Below are 19,491 nucleotides of genomic sequence, written 5' to 3'. Positions count from 1 at the left end.
CTCATGGAATACTAATTCCCCACCCTCAGAGAGCTCAGGGACCGGTTGGGGAGATGTTCAGTAAACACCTATGTAAGACATCTACAGCTGTTGACAAGTGCCGTGCAGGAGATAGGGTGATATGTTAGTTTCTGGAGGCGCTGTTTAAGTCGGTGGTCAGAGAGGACCTCCCTGAGATGGTGGCATTTGAGCATAGTCCAGAATGACAAAGAGGTTCCATCCCTGAAGAGAGCTGGAGGAGGCAAATCCCAGGCCGAAGGAACAGCCAGTGCCAAAGCCCCGAGGTAGAACGGCTCGGCGTGTTCCTGGAACAGGAAGCCTCGTTGGGGAGGGGAGCTGGCAGCGGCGGGGAGGCTGCCCTGGCCCCATTTCCCGGAGGAGGATGCCTGAGGTCGCCGCCTCCTCCTGCTGGCTGCCAGCAAGAGGCGGGAGCGATACCAGGCCGGCGGCCGCCAGGTGGCGCGCAAGCTGCGTGGGCCCTGGTGGCCGCAGCCACGTGACCCCGGGGACCGCAGCCGCGAGCCAAAGCACGTGCCCGAGGGAGCCCTGTGGCGCCACGCGCAGATTGGCCCCTTCGGCGCCTCACCAGCTCGTGGGGGCGGGGCCGCAGCTAGGCTTCATTTTACACTTTGGATCGGGGTTTATTCTAACCAGGGACAGAGGTATCGGCGTGGATGAGCAAGTCCGGCCGTTGGGGCCACCCACGCGAGCTCCCCAAGTCCCCCAGGGCCCAGTCCCCTTCGCTGCAGCCAGAGCCAGCAGTTTCCATGGAAACCGCAACCGGGTCTTTGCGCCCGGGAGTAGCTCCGCTCACTGCACAGGCACAATTTGCAATCCGACAGGAGCCGGGAGGGACACCAGGCGGGGAACCAGCCACCGCTCGGGGTCCCTAGGTTCGACAGCCAGGTCGCCCCGGCAAACTCAAGAGGGGCCACCCGGGGACCTGCAACGCCACCGCCCAGATTGCGCGGGCCGCGATGATTGGCCTGTTCTCTCCATCAGCGTGGCAGTGCTCTCTGCTGCGCGCTCTCTCATTGGTTCAATCTCGAGGGCATCCTCCTGCAATTGGTTCTCTCGAGGGCAGGCCTTGATTGGTCAAATTAGGCTCTCTCGCTGAGTTTGATGGCATTCTCCGACAGTCTGGAACCTAAAAGGGCGTGCAGGGACGAGGTTAGGGTGGAGGCTGCGACTCTCGGATTAGGGGTCTCTTGCTACCCAGCCCACGGCGCTCTCAGAAAGAACGTCGGGCCGCTGTCTGTGGTGCTGAAGTCTCAGTCGAAGGCGACCCTGCCTTAGTGAGGACTCTTCCTCCCGCCTGATAGCCGTCCCAACGTAAATGTGCCCTTGAGCCCGCTCACCAAAAGAGGCTGCACCAACTTCTGTCGCCTGAGAGAGAAGCCAGGTTCCCCCTAGCTGAAAGAAAGCGTGACTCCACAGGCAGACCAATCACGAGCCCGAAAAGCCAGGACATTTACACAACAGCTCTGCCCACCCAAAATTTATGGGGTCTCAGAAGGCCCGGTGGTTTTCCGGAAACACAGGGCGCCAATGGGTTTTGCCTGAAATCCTAAGCCCCAAACTTTTTCACCCGCTTTGGAGAAGTACCGAGTGCCCTTGCGCTGTGGAGTGCCAGTCCCCACCTTTCGAACCCACCTTTTGAACCTATCCCATTCAAAAGCCTCAGGGTCACAGTTCCTTCTGTAGGCAGACGAGAGCCCCTGCCACCCCCCATCCTTCTCCACTGGTCTTGGGAGGCTACACCCGATGCCTCCAAAATCTGCGGACCTGGGCCTCTCTGCTCATAGAAATCTTGGTTCCTCGTCCCTTTCCAGTCTTCTTGATGGACAGCAACTCCGGAAGTTCGTACAATCGGTCCATGGATCTCCCTCTTTGCTCCAACAACTCAGGTCGTTGGACAGAGGAGGGGAGCCTTCCCTGTCTTGCGGGCAGAAAGCCCGCCCAAGAAGGGGCGGAAATGCAGGAAGCAGGGTCCACGGGGGCAGAGGGGCCCGAAAATGGCAACCAGAGCCCCCAGGGAGTGCTTTCTGGGGGTGCGGAGTCTTAGCCAGCTCGCGCTCTCTTCCACCTGCCGCGCCGTCGGGCGCCGCGAGGAGGCGGGGCTCAGCTACCGCAGCCAATAAGCGACGCCGGCTCTGGCAGCTGCTCCTATAAAGGGCTGGGGGCGGCGGCGGCGCGGCCCAGAGCGCGGAGCGCGCAGCGCGGGCTGGAGGGTGGGAGGGAGGGCGGGCGAGGGGAGAGGACTGAGCATCCAGGACCGGACAGGCCGGGCCGGGGGGCGGCGGCGAAAGGCAGAGCGCCGCGATCTCTGTCAGGAAGCGCAACCTCCCCGGGCCCCGCGGGGCCGCGCAGGGGGCGTTCTCAATCCCGCGCCCGCTCCCTCTTTCCATCCCCTGCCGCCCGCAGGCCACCCCGGGGCCCGGCTATCCGCGCGCGCGTCCTCGGGCTCGGGCCCGTCCCCGGCCCTCGAGGGAGCCGCCGCCTTCATCGACACCTCTGCAGCGGCCGCGCCAAAGGCCGCCCGGGCGGGACCCCGGAGTGAGCATCGAGCGCCCCCCAAGGAGTGCACGACCCCCGGAGCCGCCCTCAACACGGACCGCGCCCGCCGGGCACACAAGAATGGTCACTGTAGGTATTCCCTTGTCGCTGAGAGAGAACCTGGGTGGGGAGGGGTTAGGCACAGCCTCCGCGGAGATGGCGGGTGGGGGGGGGGGGTAGGACCAGGCCTAGCTAGGCCCCGGTGGGGGGGTAGGACCGAGCCTCGGGGCCTGAGAGTGGGCAGGACCGCACCCAGAGTGCTGGGGGCGCATAGAGTCTGGTCTGAGAGGCCTTAGGAAGCCGAACTCTGATTTGGGGAGGCGTCCTACGGCGTCCTGGGGGCGGGATTGCCCCCCTCCAGCAAGCCTGATGGGGGAGGGGCCGCAGCAGCGGAGGATGCCTTCTCCATCCAGGCCCGGACCCCGCAGGCCGCCCAGGCAAACGCAGGGCTCCTATCACTGGTGCTGGGCCAGGACAAGGCGGCAAGCCGTTCCCGAGAGCCCCGGGGAATCGGGTGGCGTCGGATCGCGCGCCCCGGGCCGCGGCCGCGCCCGGGGAGCCGGGCGTCTCGTCCTCGAGCCCGTCGACCTTGCGGCAAGCGGGGAGGGGAGAGGAGGGGGCGCGCCCGGAGGCCCCGCGGGCCCGCCGCCGCTGCCGCCGCGTCCCTTTGTTTCTCGGAGCTTCTTAGCGGGCCGTAGCCTCGCGCGGGCGCCTCAGGCTTCGGGGAGGGGGAGGGGAGAGGAGGGCCCGCGGGGGGGGCTTCCTGGCTCCTGGGCCCCCGCCCCACGGGGGATGGGGTAAGGAGCTCAAGGATGTCCCCTAGGCCAGGTCCAGGCGCCCCACCCCTCCTGGGCTCTGGGCCTCGGGGTGACCTTGAGCGCGCCCGCCTGCACGCCGGCGCCGCTCGCCCCACTCCCGGTGCTTTCAGCAGCCACCGAGCTGGTCAGCTCCCGAGCCCGCGGCCACGCCCGGCCACGCCCTGTATAACCACGCCCCTGCCCCGCCCATCCGGACCCCGCCCCCTGGGGCCCCCGGGGCCCGGCCTCGCCCGAGCCCTCGGATTTCCACTCGGCTACCCGGGCGTATCCCGGGGGCGGGGCTGGCCAGTTCTAGCCCCACCCCGGCTCCACCCCCGCCCCCGCCGCGCGACTCCGCTCCCCGCGCCGCCGCGCGTCCTTTGTCTGGTCCCAGCGCCCAGGCCTCCTTCTTCCGTACTTACTGTCTTTCTGGTCTGTGTGTGTGTGTGTCTGTGCCCTGTGTCTCTGGGCCTCTTCTTGGAGTCGTGGCGAGCACAGTGGGTGGGGGGATGCTCAGCACTCCCTCCATGTCTGGGACTCTGGGACCCGCCCACCTGGCTCAGAGAAAGGAGGCCCTGAGAGGCCCTGCTTCCCTGCTGTGTGACCTTAGGTCGGCTCTCTCCCTTCTCTGGGCCTCAGGCTGCTAACTTAGGTGCGAGACGTGAGCGCAGCCTCCTGAGGACCCTCAGAACCCCCACAACAGTCCAGCATCCATTCCTCTGATCTGTTCCCTCATTTAAAAGAGGGAAACTAATGCACAAAAGGGCGAGGGTGTGGTCAGAGGTCACACAAGGGCCTTGAAGCCCTGGAAGGCCTGGTTACTCCACTGGAGGACACTCGGGCAGAGGTCCACCATGAGAACAGGCTGGGAGGAAGTGAGGGGATAGATTGAGACAGTGAGGGCCCTGCATGGATGGAGAAGGGCCCAGAAGTGGGAGGCCTAGTTAGGACCACGTGGTGGCCTAGCCTTACCATGCGTAGCCACTCAATGCCCTATTGTCGCCAGTATCCAGGCATCTATCATTGTGACTGGGGCCAGGGGCCCCAGCTAGGGGCCAAGGGGGTCAGACACAGAAGGGTCTACATAGAGAGTGACTGCAGGTGTATTCGCTGCAAAATCCATATGTCATGTATGTGCAATGGTGCAAAAGAGTTGGAAAAAGAGTGGCTGAGAGAGAAAGGGGGAGAGAGACAGGCTCAGAGGGGAGAGAAGAACAGAGAAATGGGGCGGGGGGGGGGGGAGGGAGAGAGAAACAGAAAGAGGTACGGATCCAGAGGAAGAGCTGGAGAGACTGGGAGGAAAGGTTCTATTGCCCCCACTTGATCTCTGCCTATCCATCTTTGACCTGCCCTCCTCCCCTCTGACTTCACCCCTCCACTCCTGTCCTGGGACGATGGCCCTCCAAGGTCCCTATGATCCCAGAGTCATCCCAGGCCACGCATTTGTCATGGGCTGGGGCAGAGCGGGTGTGGTCTCCACCAATCCGATCCCTATTATCGGCTCAGCCGGCTGAGCTGCAGAGGAAACGCGACACTGATCCTGCTAAGCTCTGGCACAGCTGGGAGAGAGATGGGGTGGTGGGGAGATTAGTAGGCTGGGTCTCAAGATCCTGGATAGGAACCCCAATTACCTTTTAACCGCATCCAAGCTGAGGACATTTGGGGTGGCCCTGGGGGCTCTGTCTGGAGTAATCTGTCAGATCAGTAGTCAAACTCCATCACTACCACGGCTCCGTGTCATCCCCAGGCAAATCACAGGTCCCTCTGACCCTCGCTTTCTCCACCTGAGAAACGGAGGTGATCCCCAGCTTTCAGTGTGGTTGTGGGAAGTCAATGAAACCTTTGCACCTGCTCAGTACCTGGCCACATAGTAGGGGCTCCAGACCTGGAACTGGTTTTGTACTGTTAATTATTTTGGGGACTCCCAGCGCAGACATCATCAACCAATCACAGAACTCTAGTCTGTTGAGCCAGAAGGGAATACAGAACCCAATCTTTGTACGTGGGAAACCTCTGTGCCATATCTTTAGTGGAGGGACAGAGGCCCGGAGAGGCAATGTGAGTGTCAGAAGATGCACAGTGAGGAGGGTGGGGCCAGGAGCTGGCACCTGATGGTACCCAGCAAGCATTTGTTGAATTGAATGAGTAGACTTGGCCTGCAGAGTGGGGTTAAATGCGGCGATGCCTGGGCTTGGTGTAGAGTAGGGACACAGCTTCACTTTGCTGTTATTTTCACTATTGTTGGCCTTTTAGTCAAATGGGCTGATGTCCAAGCTCCGGATTTGAATTCTTGACCCACCATTTGCGAGCTCCCTAACCTTGTATAAATCCCTACCCCTTCATGGAGACTCTGTTTCCTCTTCTGTCAAATGGAGGAAAGAGTGCCATAATGTTCAATGTTGGGAGAGCAGGCCCTCAATACATGGCCACGCTATCAGGAAAGTATTCATCTTATGAAACTGGACGCAGATCTGTAATGTGCGTTACTGTCTTATTGCCGGCGCCTATGGCAGACATTGCTCATCAACCCAGTGCATGATCCTGCTCCGTCTGGATATGGCTTCAAAATAACCCTCCAGCCAGCCCCCAGACAGCCCCTCTCAGCCAACTGGAGATGCAGGGGGGTTGACCCTCAGGGCCATCCTTTTAATAAGAATAAATGGAAAGGAAACAGAGGCCCAAAGAAGAGCTACGATCACCCCCCCCCCCCCCCCCCGAGGATACACAGCTAGAAGGTGCCCCCCACCCCCGCCCCCGTGCCTTGGCCGCTGTCTTTAAAGACAGTTCTGAAGTCCGCCAACATATCCAGGTTTGAAATCAAGTGCCCCATGTATATATCACTCAGCGTCTCTGAGCTCTCTCACTTATAAAATGGAGACTGTGTGGCCATCTCTAAAGCTGATTGGGAGAAATAAGGGAAATGTTGCCTGTAAGCACCTCACCCAGTGCCTGGCTCCCAGAAGATGTCGGTGGGGCTGGACGAGTATTACTAGCCGTATGTTGAGGCAGGGATGGCAGACGTGACGAGTTGCTTGTCGTAATTGCGCTCATGGCAGACCTGGCTAAGTGATCCCAGAATGCTTCCCAGCCGCGTGAGTAGCTTCAGATCCTTCCGGGGGGGGGGGGGGGGGGGGTCACCGCGCCAATAATTTGGAGTTTGCAGCAAAGTGGAGCAGAGGCCCAGAAGCGTCCTGTAGTCTACCTGAGGACACACGGCTGAGAAACGTTAGAGCAGTTAGAATTACAGACTCTGGATGAGGAAATCTCGCGTGCGCACCCCCGTTTCACTATTTATAAGCTGCGTGATCTTTGGTAATTTTTTTTTTTTTTTTTGAAGTTCATGTATTTATTTTGAGAGAAGGAGAGAGCACACAAGTGGAGGAGGGACAGAGAAAGGGAGAGAGAAAGAGAATCCCAAGCAGGCTCCATGCTGTCAGCGACGAGCCGCCAGGGCTCAAACTCACCAACTGTGCGATCGTGACCCGAGCTGAAATCAAGAGTCAGATGCTTAACTGACTGCGCCACCCAGGTGCCCCGATCTTTGGTAATTTTTAAAACATCGCTGAACTTCCCTTTCCTCGTCTGTTGCCTTAGCTCAGGCTGCTATAACAAAATACCGTAAACTGGGCAGCTTAACCAACAGACAGTTATTTATCACAAACCTTCTTCTGGATTCTGGGAAGTCCAAGATCAAGGTGCCAGCTGATTCGGTTGCTAGTAAGGACTTGCTCCCTCCTTTGCAGATGGACGTCTTCTTGTTGTGTCCTCGCATTGTGGAGAGAGAGAGAATGTCTCTCCTGTCACTTTTTTGTTAAGGACATGAATCTCATTCATGAGGGTTCTGCCCTCATGACCCAATTACCTCCCAAAGGCTCCAAATACCATCACATTGGGGGTCAAGATTTCAACATATGAATTTGAGGGAACACAGGCTTTACGTTCATAGCATCTGTTAAGCAGGGAAAATTGAGCCCTCTTTTCAGGGTGCTTGTGAATAGGAAAAAAAACAAAAACAAAACGTTGCCCATAGAGAGCTTTGCCCTATACCTGGCACACAGTATGCCCAATATTTGGGAACAAATACGGTATTGTATTTTTGGTTAGGGATGGCTGAGATGATGTGCACCTGCTGACTCTAATTCTGTAGCCACAGACATTGCTAATCAATCACAGTGATCTTTCCCGTGGAAACTGAATCTGGTTTGTAATCCTTCCTAATTTGTCCCGTTAGGAACACCCTACCAATAGATTTGATTTTTTTAGCTGAAGGCCATCCATCGGCCAACCATGCCTTGGGAGAAGAACCTAAGGACATGCTGGGTATTTTCCCTTCCCATGCCCATGACAGACAATACCAATCCATCCCAGTACTTTTCAGTATATACAAATATTGAATCATGTTGTACACTTGAAACTAATATTCTATGTCAACTATTAAAAAATAGGTGTAGGAAAAAAGTTAAATAAAATTCAACACCCATTCTTGAAAAACGGAATCTTGTTAGGATACTAGGAATAAAATGAAACATTCTTAATGTGATAAAGGCCATCTACACAGAATCCATATCAAAAATCAAATTTAGCTGTGAAACGTTTAAAGCATTTCCTTTAACATCATGAATAAAGAAGCCACTGTCGCACTGTAGCCCCTGCAATAAGACAAGAAAAATAAGGAACAGGTCTAGATTGGAGATAATTAAAACTGTCCTTATTTGCAGGTGTTATTATGTGATACATTTAAATAGCTCAGGGGTGCCTGACCGGCTCGGTCAGGAGAGCATGCGACTCTTGACCTCGGAGTTGTGAGTTCAAGCCCCACACTGGGTGTAGAGATTACCTAAAAATAAAATCTTAAAAAATCATAAATAACAATAAGTAATAAAATGAAAAAGAGCTCAGTGGGAAAAACGTGGGGGTAAATGCCTAGTGAGAAAATTATGCATGAAGTAAAAGAAATATTAACACATCTGGGATGTGGATGAGGGCAGTCCCTCATCCTTTGATGGATGAGGGCGGTCCATGGCTAGGGAGGAGCTTATGAGGACTTCAAAGCTAATAAAACTATATTTCTTACTCTGAGGACAAAAGTGTTCATTTTACTCTTCTGGAAATGCACAGATTGATTTTAGGCAAACAGGCAAACATAGACACCAGACACGTATGGAATTTCTCACAGTAAAATCACACGTAAGGTGCTATGCCTGATGCTGGAGGAGTGGAAGAGATTAATAGGATAATATGTTGTCCTCTCTCCATGTTTAAGCCCATGTCAGACATGACTGATGCATCACCACTGATCCCTGGTGTGGGGACTGGGCCGTGAGCGGGTGTGGCCTGTTATCTCCAGCAGATACTCGGGGCCATGGAGTCTCAGGTGGCGGGGGGCCCGGCCGGCCCGGCCCTGCCCAACGGGCCACTCCTTGGTACAAATGGAGCCACTGATGACAGCAAGACCAACCTCATTGTCAACTACCTGCCCCAGAACATGACCCAGGACGAGTTCAAGAGTCTCTTCGGCAGCATTGGTGACATCGAATCGTGCAAGTTGGTTCGGGATAAGATCACAGGTGTGGCTGCTGGCAGGTGGGGAGGGAGGAGACAGAGATAGTAGTCTGGGGAGCACGGGTGTGATGGGGACAGGTAGCACCCTGGGGGATCGGAGGTGCTATGGGGAGACAGGTATGACCCCCGGGAGGGTATCCCGGGGGTGATGGGGGCAGGCAGGACTCTGGGGGATCTGAGGTGTCCTGGGGACAGGGTGGTACTGTGGGAGAATAGTAAGGGGGGGATTTCGGTCAACCTTGAGTGACGGCGGTCAGCCTCTCAGGACTGGGTCTGGGAGGACCCTGGTAGGTGTGGGGAGGTCATCACCCTGGTCCCGCCCACAGGGCAGAGCCTCGGTTATGGGTTTGTGAACTACTCTGATCCCAACGATGCAGACAAAGCCATCAACACCCTCAACGGCCTCAAACTGCAGACGAAGACCATCAAGGTTAGTGCCCTCATTTTCCTCTGTGGCCCATCCCCCCTTACTGCCCACCTGCAACTGTCCCCAATCCCCCACATTACTTCCCCTTGGACTACCCCCTTCACTGCCACTCAACCCGCATGTCGCCTACCTTCCTCACTGCCACCCCTCCTACCCCGTGGCTCATCCTCTGAGGGATTCAGACTCTCCCCTAAGAATTCCTGGCTGGGCACCCAGGGCCCGATGGCTCTGCCTCTCTGAACCTCAGTTTCCTCATTAGTCAGTGAGAATACCGGCTCTACATTCTCTGCTGGCTCAGGGAGGTAGCCATCCCATTGGCAGTAGGAGAGTGACCAGGGTCTGGTGGGCAGCCCCCCCCCCCTTGCCTTTGTCATGGAAATGGAGAGGGGTGGGGGTCCATCTGCCATCTGGAGCCTAATTAGGGTCTGGGAGGGCGGGATTAGGGGTGAGCCCCTCCCCCATCTTTGTGCAATGCCCCTCCCCCCACAACCTCCCCTCTCAGCAGCTGCAGCTGGGACTCTGCTAGCCCAGATTCCCTGGGGGGGGATCGCCATGGAAACCCCCCTCTCTCGGTTCGCCTGGGGGTGTCTGGACTCCGCCCCACAAATCTGCTCTGGAACCTTGGGGGAGGCTGAAGGGGGGGGCGCCCATCTGGCCCCCCGTTCTCTGAGAACAGAGGTGCAGGAATCTCTTCCTCTTCCCGTTGTCGGGGAGGATGAGGTCGTGACCTAATGGGTCCCTCCATGGCCAACTAGACCCAGAAGCCCTGGGGCATGAGGGGGACGGTAGTGACAAATCCAGAGGGCCACTGTATGCATGTGATGCAGTGCGCGTGTGTGTGTGTGTGTGTGTGTGTGTGTGTGTGTGTGTGTGTGTGTGAGATAGACCTGGGCTGGGAGCCATTGTGTTTGTGGGACACACGAGTCTGGCTACTAGACTCTGGGCATGTCACTATGTGTCTGTGGGATGTGGTGTTTATTTCACAGGTGCTCTGTGACACTGCAACTCTGGCTATGACCTGGTAGGGCTGCGTGGGGGTGTCGGCTGTGCCCTACTCGGGGTGCAACGTGTGTGATGTGGGCTTGTGTGGTGGGGTGACAGGTGTGTGGTTCTGTGCCTCTTACTGTAATTATCCAAGACCCCCGGAGCCGCTGTGGATGTCACAGTGGCCCCGAGTCACCCTTTGGCTGGTGTAGCCGCTAGGGGTGTGCAGAGGGTGACAAAGTGTGGCCTCGCGTCTCCATGTGTGTCTGCCTGGGTGGCACTATGTAAAGTTGGTCCCAATTGGCTGCTTTGGCAGATTTTGCCTAAGACCTGTCCTGGTGAGGGGGGCCGGAGGAGCCCATACCCAGGTGAGGGGCCTGGGTCAGCCCACATCATGCAAGGTTGGCAAAGACCCCTGAAGACCAACTCAGTGCCTCAAATGACCCCTGACCCCAAACACCCACCTAGGAGCTCAGACCTCTCTTCCCCTCACCCCTCCCTCTGATTCATGAAGTCCTCACCCCTCAAAACTCACCGCCCCACGGGCAAGAGCGGAAGCCATGAAAAATGTGGCCGTGCTTTTTAATTAATATTATCGAAAAAAAACAGCAGCTGATGTGTTTGTGGGTTTTTTTCTCCCCGGAGGACCCTGGGTGCTCACAGTTGCATTCGTTAGAATCCCTCTACCTCCAGCCCATGAGTGCCTTCACCCTGACCCACCCCTGGCCCAATTTACTCACGTTGTTAGCTTTTTTAATTAGTTACTTCTAATGCAGGGCTATGCCCTCTCCACTCACCACCACAAACAAAAGCCGGACCCTTGACCGTGACCTTATCTACCCAGAGGTTAATTTAGAAGATACAGGACATAGACATTGGCGGAAATAAGTGGAAAGGGCAGCTCCTGTCCCCTGCTGCCCCCCGCCAGCTCTAGGCCCACCTGTCAGCATCTGGGGGCGGGCCCCGCAGACTGTGTTTCCAGGACACTGATAAGCACAACAATGAGATGGGGTCACACATCTCGCCACTCTGTAAATGGACTTTTCTTTCCCCCAGTTTACAATACTCACCACTGTTTCTGGGAAATAAATATACGCGTCCACCATTTTTTAACCAGCTGCAGGGAGTTTCATTGTTGGTCTGGACCATAATTAATGACACAAATCGAATGCCCGTACCAAAACGCATCTAATTCCCCACTGAGAGAAGTGCTTTCGGGGGGCGGGGGGGGGCGGTGAGGCGGAGGACCAAATTCAGATGGGAAGAGGACAGGGGTTACTTTTTGACTGAGACTGGAAGAAGCAAGGAGAGGAAGGGCGTTCCAGCCTGAGGGGAACAGCCAGAGCAAAGGCCCTGAGGCCGAAATGTGCCTGGTGTGTTTGAGGAACACGGGAGGAGACTGGTGTGGCTGAAACAGAGCACTCGAGGGAGAAATTGGCAGAGATGAGAATGAGGGTATGGGGGGGGGGGTTTGTGCAGGGCCTCGTGGGCTGGGAGAAGGACTTGAACTGTGGGGCAGGTGGGAGCCACAGAAGGTTCTGAGCAAAGGGAGGATGTGCCCTGCCTCAGTTGCTCACAGGCGCCCCCTGGTAGCTGTGGAGGGAACAGGCTGGGGAGGTTAGGGAGGTCTGAGGGAGCTATGGTGGGAGCTGAGTAATGAGGCAGGATCCGTGGTGGATTGGATGCGGGTGTGAGAAAGACCAGCATCAAGGACAATGGGGGCCTGAGCACCCAGGAGGACAAAGCTGCCATTACTGAGCTGGGGCAAGTTGGGGACTGGATGCCGCCTCGCTGCTTGTGATCCCCTGTGGGGTGCCACGTGCGGTGCCTGGAGGCAGGTGTCACACAGGTGTGCAGTTTGGGGGTCAGGCCCACACCGGGGACGGACATTTGGGGGTCGTCAGCATTGGACTGGTGGCTAAAGACCTGAGCGACCTGGAGGGTCCCAACGTGGACGGGAAAAGGACCAGCGTCCCAGGCTCACTTTCCAAAGGAGTAGGAAGCATTGTGTTGATGGAATGTACCTCGTGAGAGCAGGAGCTGGGGACATCTGACCTCCAGGGCCCAGCGACGACATGTTCCTCCCACCACTTTAATTTTTTTTTTTTTTAATGTCTTCTTATTTATTTTGAGAGACAGAGCACAAGCAGGGGAGGGGCAGAGAGAGAGGGAGACACAGAATCCCAAGCAGGCTCAGAGCTGTCCGCGCAGAGCCCGGCTCGGGACTCAATCTCACAAACTGCGAGACCGGGACCCGAGCCGAAATTAAGACACTCAACCGACTGAGCCACCCAGGCGCCGCCCCCCACCACTTTATGCTGGCCGGCCCACATCATCATCATCATCGGCCACAGCCATGTCCCCTCCCTCAAGCCTTGGCCAGCCCCGCCCATGGTGACTACCCAAGAGATACTTGTTAAGCGAACAGACGAGGCACTTCTGCCTCCCACTGGTGGTCTGGACGTGGCCTCACCCTCCCCATCCGTGAAACGGGTCTTCCCCTCACCTCTGTCCACCTGCCCCCCCTCCCCACTCCAGGTGTCTTATGCCAGACCCAGCTCTGCATCCATCCGAGATGCTAACCTGTACGTCAGTGGACTCCCCAAGACCATGAGCCAGAAAGAAATGGAGCAGCTCTTCTCCCAGTATGGCCGTATCATCACTTCTCGAATCCTGGTGGACCAGGTCACAGGTCAGGCTGCTGGGGATGACGCACTGGGCAAAGGCACGGAGGCGGGGCCAAAATGGAGAAACCGGGCATGGCGGGGGAGGAGCGGGGTAGAGGGCCACACAGGAGGGGGCAGGGTCCTCATGACGCCCTCACTCCCTGGCAGGTGTCTCTCGGGGTGTGGGGTTCATCCGCTTCGACAAGAGGATTGAGGCCGAGGAGGCCATCAAAGGACTGAACGGGCAGAAGCCGCTGGGCGCGGCGGAGCCCATCACGGTCAAGTTCGCCAACAACCCGAGTCAGAAGACTGGACAGGCCCTGCTCACTCACCTCTACCAGTCGTCAGCCCGGCGCTACGCAGGCCCCCTGCACCATCAGACGCAGCGCTTCCGGTAAGCCCCCTGACGCCCCCCACAGACCCCTGGAGCCCATCCCTGCAGGGCAGAGGGACGCCGGGAGGGTGCCTGCAGGCCGGGGCCACTGAGGGCGGCAGCGGGGAAATGTGTGTCTGTCAGGTGCTGAGGCCAGGCCCTCGTATGCAGCAAGGCGCTTTGAGTGGCATTATCGGTGTTAGGAGTGTTAGAGTCTCCCGATGGGGCCGCCCCTCCCTCGGGCGTGGGGCTCCAGCTGTCTGTGCCCCCAGGTATCTATACCTCAAGAGAACGGAGATTGTCTGTATTTTACGAACAGAGAGGCTTTGTCCCTCGCCCAACCCACCTGCCACTGCCGAGAAGAGACTCGAACCTTCCCCTCTGGGGTCCTGAGCCCCGCAGGGTGGGGGCAGGCGAGTGGGGCTGGGCGGGCCGGGCCGGGGAGGACGGGGCACGGGTGCAGGCCAGGCAGCGGCAGGGCAGGCGAGAGGCAGTGCCCGAGTGACCACGGTTCCGTGCCAGGCGGTGTCCAGCCGGGCGGGGAGCCGGCGGGTGGGGGCAGGGCTGGGCTGCCGGCCGGCTGGGTGGGGGCGGGGAGGGCAGGCAGGCAGGCAGGCAGGCCGACATCACAGCTGGGGGTGTGCCCGGAGGCCACCGGTGACCACCCCTTTTGCTTCCACAGGCTGGATAATTTGCTCAACATGGCCTACGGAGTCAAGAGGTAACAGTGCTCCCCGCTGCCCCCAGCTCCCCGCTGTCCCTCCCTGGACTCTTGCCCTGATGGGTCCCCTCCCCCGCCTCACCACCGGGACTGCCAGCTTAGCTGGGTCTGCCCTGTCTGGGAATAGCGTGTCCATTAAGAGAATCAGGGGCTCTGGAACCTAGTGAATGCCTAGAAAGAGCTACTATTGCTCTTTGGGTCCTGGAGGGCCTGTCCGTGGCCCCCTCCGGCCCAGGGAAAGGCCGGCCATGTTGCCTGGTCACAGCCATGTCCCCCCCCCGGTTCCCACGTTCAGTCTGAGTTCCACCTGCCTCTCTTGATGGCTGGGGTCACAGGATACCACCCTCTGTTCCCGCATAGTCTGGGGACGGGCCCTGAGGCCCGCACGACCTTGTCCACATCCCCAACCCTGTGAAGGTCCCCGCGTTTATTGCATCGCGAGCTGTTGAGCACACACTGAGTGCCGGGCGCTGGGCTCGGGGCTGGGGACCCAACGTGGCCCGGCCAGACGTGATCCCTCGTGGAGATGAAATGCTGTTGAGCACAGGGCTTGGCACGTAGTGAGCGCTCAATAAAAGTAGCCGCTCGGACGATTACTGTTCCTGTTGTCAATTACCTCAGTCTAGCAGGGAGGGAGCAGCGAGCAGGGCTGGGAAGGGGGCAGGAGGAGAGGTGAGGGGGACCCAGCAGAGACCCCGCCCACCCCGACACGCCCAAGGTGCCAGAGCCTGTGCAGAATCGGGAAGGAGGGAGCAAGCAGTGAGTCCCCAGTGGTCACACTGAATGGGGCAGACCCTGGGGCTCCCCCTGAATTGAGTGAGGCCTGGGGGGCAGGGAGGCAGCGAGGCACGTGGGTGGAGCCAATCCTGCCCATCAGTCGGTCAGTCAAGAAACCCTCCCAGGGGCCCTGCTGTTCCAGGAGCTGTTCTGGGCTGGGGCACCGCAGGGAAGGTGGAGTGGATCCTAAATATACAATCTGAACAGGAAAAGGCTGGCAAGGGGCAGGGGAAGGCGGTGGGCAGCGAGGCCGCTGCCCTGGGACCTGATAACGCAGGGCAGCGCTTCACCGGTTGCAGTCATGGCCTGGCCTTGAGCGGTGCCCTTCTGGCCACGTAGGGGTAGCAGGGTGACCAGGGGCAAAGGGGGCACAGCGTTGCAGAGGGCAGCGTGGGGTTGGTGGGGGGAGGGCAAAAGGGGGGTGGGAAAATCTGCCAAGGGAAGAGTAGTGGTCAGGAGTGGGGAAGGGGTCAGGGTCAACAGGGCCAAGGACCCAGTAGGGTCAAAGGTTGTGGGGTCAGGGTGCAGACTGGGGCTCTAGGCAGGAGTGTGAGTGAGGGCGTAACGTGCAGGGAAGGTCACAAGTTATAGGTCAGGATGGAGACTGGGGGCCAGTGTCTCAGAGCAGGCCGCAGTTTAAGGTGTCTCGCGTGGGGTCAGAGGTGGAGGTCGCGAGGCCGTGGCTGGCTCAGGACGATGCAGGGATCACACGGTCCCAAGATCGTGGCACGCCCAGCAGTCATGACCACATCAGGGATCACAGGGACTCAGGGGTGTGCCGGGGGTCAGGGCAGAGCCCGCGTGACCCCCAAAGTAGTCCCCTGTCGCTCATCGCCAGGTTCTCGCCCATCGCCATCGACGGCATGAGTGGCCTCGCGGGTGTGGGCCTTTCGGGGGGCGCGGCGGGCGCTGGCTGGTGTATCTTCGTGTACAACCTGTCACCGGAGGCAGACGAGAGTGTGCTGTGGCAGCTGTTTGGGCCCTTCGGGGCCGTCACCAACGTCAAGGTCATCCGCGACTTCACCACCAACAAGTGCAAGGGCTTCGGCTTCGTCACTATGACCAACTACGACGAAGCGGCCATGGCCATCGCCAGCCTCAATGGCTACCGCCTGGGCGAGCGCGTGCTGCAGGTGTCCTTCAAGACCAGCAAACAGCACAAGGCCTGAGCCACCGCCGCCCGCCCTCCCCACCCTCCCCGGGCAGCAGAGAGAGAGAGAAAGAGAGAGAGAGAGGGGCCCCGAGAGAGACAGCGCAGGCAGACCATCGACGGCACACGGGCCCCGCATCCCTGCGGAAGCCACAGGGTGAGCACTCGGGGTGGGAGAGTCTGCAGGGGATGGGGGGGTGCCTGGGGGTCCCCTCCCCGTCCTCCTGCCCCCACCCCAGGCTGGGCTGTTCACTCTCTCGTCTTGGTTTTGTTCATGGCGATGGTTTTTGTTTCTTTTTTCGGCTAAAAAGAAAGCAGAGATGTGCCCCCACCCCGCCTTCAACCACCCTCCACGGGATGGCTTTGCAGGGGCGCTGGGGGTGCCCCCCAGACCCCCTTGCCCAGGCCTCCCCAACACCTAGATGAGCCTGAGGGGAGGGGGGAACAGGTTTAAAAATCCCCAAAAAAGCGAAACGGAGGAGGGGTGTGGGCATCCCTGGCCCAGAGCCCCCTGGCTAGAGTATGAGGAGCAGGGGGAGGGGCTGGAAACAGAAACAAAATGAAAAAAAAAGGGGGGGGTGGGAGGGGAAGAAAAACTCTATTTTTGTAAAAAGGGAAAAAAGACCTCGTGGAGAATTTTTACTGGGGATTCTTGAACTTGAAAAAAAAAAAAAACACAAAAAAAGACAAAAAAAAAAAAAAAAGAAAATATTTTGGCAGGTTATGTTTACCAACTGGGGCAGGGGCAGGGAGCAGGGCTTGGGGCCCGGGGGTCCACGGGGCCGCACAGAGAAACACAGCCACGCAAAGACGTGCGGGGGCACGCGCGCACACACATCCCGCAGGGACACACGGGAGCACTGACAGACCCAGAGACGCGCCCCGGACACCTTCCAGGAGCTCGCTGGCCAGATTCAGACACGCAGACAGACATATGGATAATCACGGGAGACCGAAGCATGTATGGGGCTGCGTAGACGAGGCCGCGGGCAAACACTGACGCGGGCAGATGGAGCCACAGGTGGGTGTGGGGTACACACATTTCCACGTGGACACGGGAAAGTAGAGACAGATACATTCGGACACACCAGTCGAGACACGCCATCACGGAGAAACAGACACGACACCCAGGAGACACACATGCACAAAGCCTCCCTCGGGCCCAGGCGAGAGGTCGTAGCCCAGATCCTGGCCCAGTCCGCTTCCTCCAGCCAGGCCGCCGGGCCTCCTCCGGACACGTGGCCCCACTCGCCCCAGGTTCTCCGCAGAGCTCTCTCCCGGCTCATCGGTGGTCCCTGCGGCCCACGAACACAGGCGTGCACACACAGCATCCATGCATCCAAACACACGATACCTCGTTTCACTTTTGGCGTCATGGCGGGCTGGAGGCAGCCCCCCCCCCCCCCAACACTTGAGGCCAAAGGACCCCCTGTCCCCGGGGGCTGAACCTCCCTGGACCGAGACCCTGGCCCAGAGGCAGAGGGGGGAGGCTGGGCCCTGAGCCTTCCCCCTCCCCCAGGGGCCTCCCCAGCAGGAAGTACCCGCTGTTCCCTCCAGTCCCCCTCCCCCCAAGCCCCGAATTCCCTTCCCACCCACTTGTCACCCCCTTTCAGTTTGTTGGGTTTTTCCGTCTTTCCAAATTCCCGAGGGCGGTGGACGCAGCCCCCATCCCAAGCCCCGGTCCCCCACCGGCTTCTGTCTGGATTTTCCATTCTCCTAGTTTTCATTCTTTGTAAGGAAAAAAAAAACAAAAACAAAATTCCAACAGAAGCCAGAGGCCGGAGCCCCTGGGAGCCCTCGCAGCCCCCCACCCCCCGCAGTGGGCCCAGTCAGAACTGAGAATTGCAAACCCCGAATTCAGCTTCAGTTGCCCCTTCCTCCGGTGTCCCTGCGTTTGGTGTCCGGCCATGGCCCCATCTGACTGCCCAGCTCTCTCTCCCCCACCCCTCCCGGTGTTTGTTATTAAACGTCTGTGGAGCTTCTGCTGCAAGGAACAAAAAGAAAAAAAAAAAAAATCAAAAAAGCGACAAAAAAACACAAACAGAAGAGAAAAAAAGCGACAAAAAAAAGGAAGAAAAATAAACACACAGAAGAGATGAAAAAAAGAAAAAAAAAAAAAGAAAAAAAAAAAGACATAAACTGGCACCAGTTAACTTTCTTGTACTTTTTTGCCGAATTTAGCTTCTTGTAGTTTTAACTTATTGCTATGTTAACTATTTATTCTCCTTGTTGCCCTGTAAGGACATTTGTGTATATTTCTGTTACTTCATCCAGTTTGCAAGTTTAAAGGAACCACGATGTTCTCTTTGTTTCTTTAAGTTTTGCTGAGACGTGGTTATGCCTAATTTATTTATAAAAGGGGAAGTGGAATCATTAAAGTAATAATAATTATTAATAACAGTAATGGTAGCCGAGCAGCGCCCGGGGGGGCGTGTGCTCTGTGGGGCGGTCCCCGCGGCCAGCGACGTCCGGGGTCTCAATGGGATTCTTTTTTGCTCGTCTTGAGAATTTTTTCAGTCCTATTTAGCTGGTGAAAACCCTAGCTTGTTCTTGATACACGAACCTATTTATTCTTGTGGTTTTTAAGTCCTCAACCTCCCAGCTCCCCTCCAGCAGGGCGGGCACCCCCAGCGGGTCCACCCCTCTCCCTCTGCTGTTTCTTGGGGCTTTCTCCCCTCCGACCTCCGAGCGCGGGGACACGTGGGCACACGTGGGCAGCGTGCAGGAGGCGTCTGTGAGCAATAAGGGCTGGGTTTGTCCCCTACCCTGGGGCAGCCAGGCTCTGCGGAGGGGGCACCTCCCCACCCCCCCCACCCCCACTGAGGCCTAGGCCCCTGACACCCCCAAATCTGGGAGGGGACTTCTTTTTCTAAAACACAGAACTCAGCCCAGCCAGGCCCCCTCCCCAGAGGCCAGCCCCTCACCCCAGGGGCTGGGGGTGGGGGGGGGCACCTGGGGTCTTCCACATCCCTGGGGGTCAGGGGCAGGGCCCGTGGGATGGGGGCTCAGCCCCTCCAGCCCTCCCTTCATCCTGTTACTTATTCAGAAGGTTTCAAATCACGACAGAGTCCATGTTGGAGGTGATAAAGAACTGTAAAAAAACAAAAAAAAAACAAAAAAAAGACAAAAAAACAAAAAAAAGACAAAAAAAATCACAAAACCCCAAAACCCAACAAGAACACTTTGCGTTGCGTTTAGACTATTTATTACCGGGATTACAGGCCTGGCCGCGGTAACAGACTTTTACATGGAATTGTTTAATTATTTGTACTTTTCATGCCAGAAAATAAAAGTTCAGAATCTTACGGCCTCGGCTCATCTGTGTGCGGGTGGGTGGGAGGGGAGCGTTAGGAGCGTGTGCCCTGACTACGTGGCCATTCCTAGGCTACCGTCCCTCTCTGGGCCCAGCTCTCATCTGGAGCCCCTGGGCCTCCCCAGGACACACGTGACTCGGGTGGGGTGGGTGGGAAACTGGCGC

At 57.9% G+C, this 19,491-nt stretch overlaps 1 protein-coding gene across 4 annotated transcripts; it reads left to right on the top strand.

Moving 5' to 3' along the window:
• Window positions 1–2,219: 2,219 nt before the first annotated feature.
• On the top strand, window positions 2,220–19,318 carry ELAVL3 (ELAV like RNA binding protein 3). 4 transcript variants are annotated; one of them, XM_060630307.3, is made up of 7 exons: window positions 2,220–2,646; window positions 8,704–8,920; window positions 9,242–9,345; window positions 12,865–13,018; window positions 13,161–13,386; window positions 14,048–14,086; window positions 15,681–19,318. In XM_060630307.3, exons 1-7 carry the CDS (start codon window positions 2,638–2,640, stop codon window positions 16,030–16,032), a joined length of 1,101 nt encoding a protein of 366 aa, XP_060486290.1. In that variant the 5' UTR covers window positions 2,220–2,637; the 3' UTR covers window positions 16,033–19,318. The 4 variants fall into 4 exon arrangements, with proteins under 4 accessions (XP_060486290.1, XP_060486291.1, XP_060486289.1 ...); XM_060630308.3 differs by having other exon boundaries at window positions 2,221–2,646; window positions 8,701–8,920; window positions 15,702–19,318; XM_060630306.3 differs by having other exon boundaries at window positions 2,221–2,646; window positions 8,701–8,920.
• Window positions 19,319–19,491: the final 173 nt, after the last annotated feature.

This window comes from Panthera onca, chromosome A2, assembly GCF_046562875.1.
Source record: "Panthera onca isolate mPanOnc1 chromosome A2, mPanOnc1 haplotype 2, whole genome shotgun sequence".
In the NCBI taxonomy this organism is placed as follows: Eukaryota; Metazoa; Chordata; class Mammalia; order Carnivora; family Felidae; genus Panthera; species Panthera onca.
The sequence above is the reverse complement of the archived record's forward strand: the minus strand, read 5'-3'. Positions and strand labels throughout refer to the sequence as shown.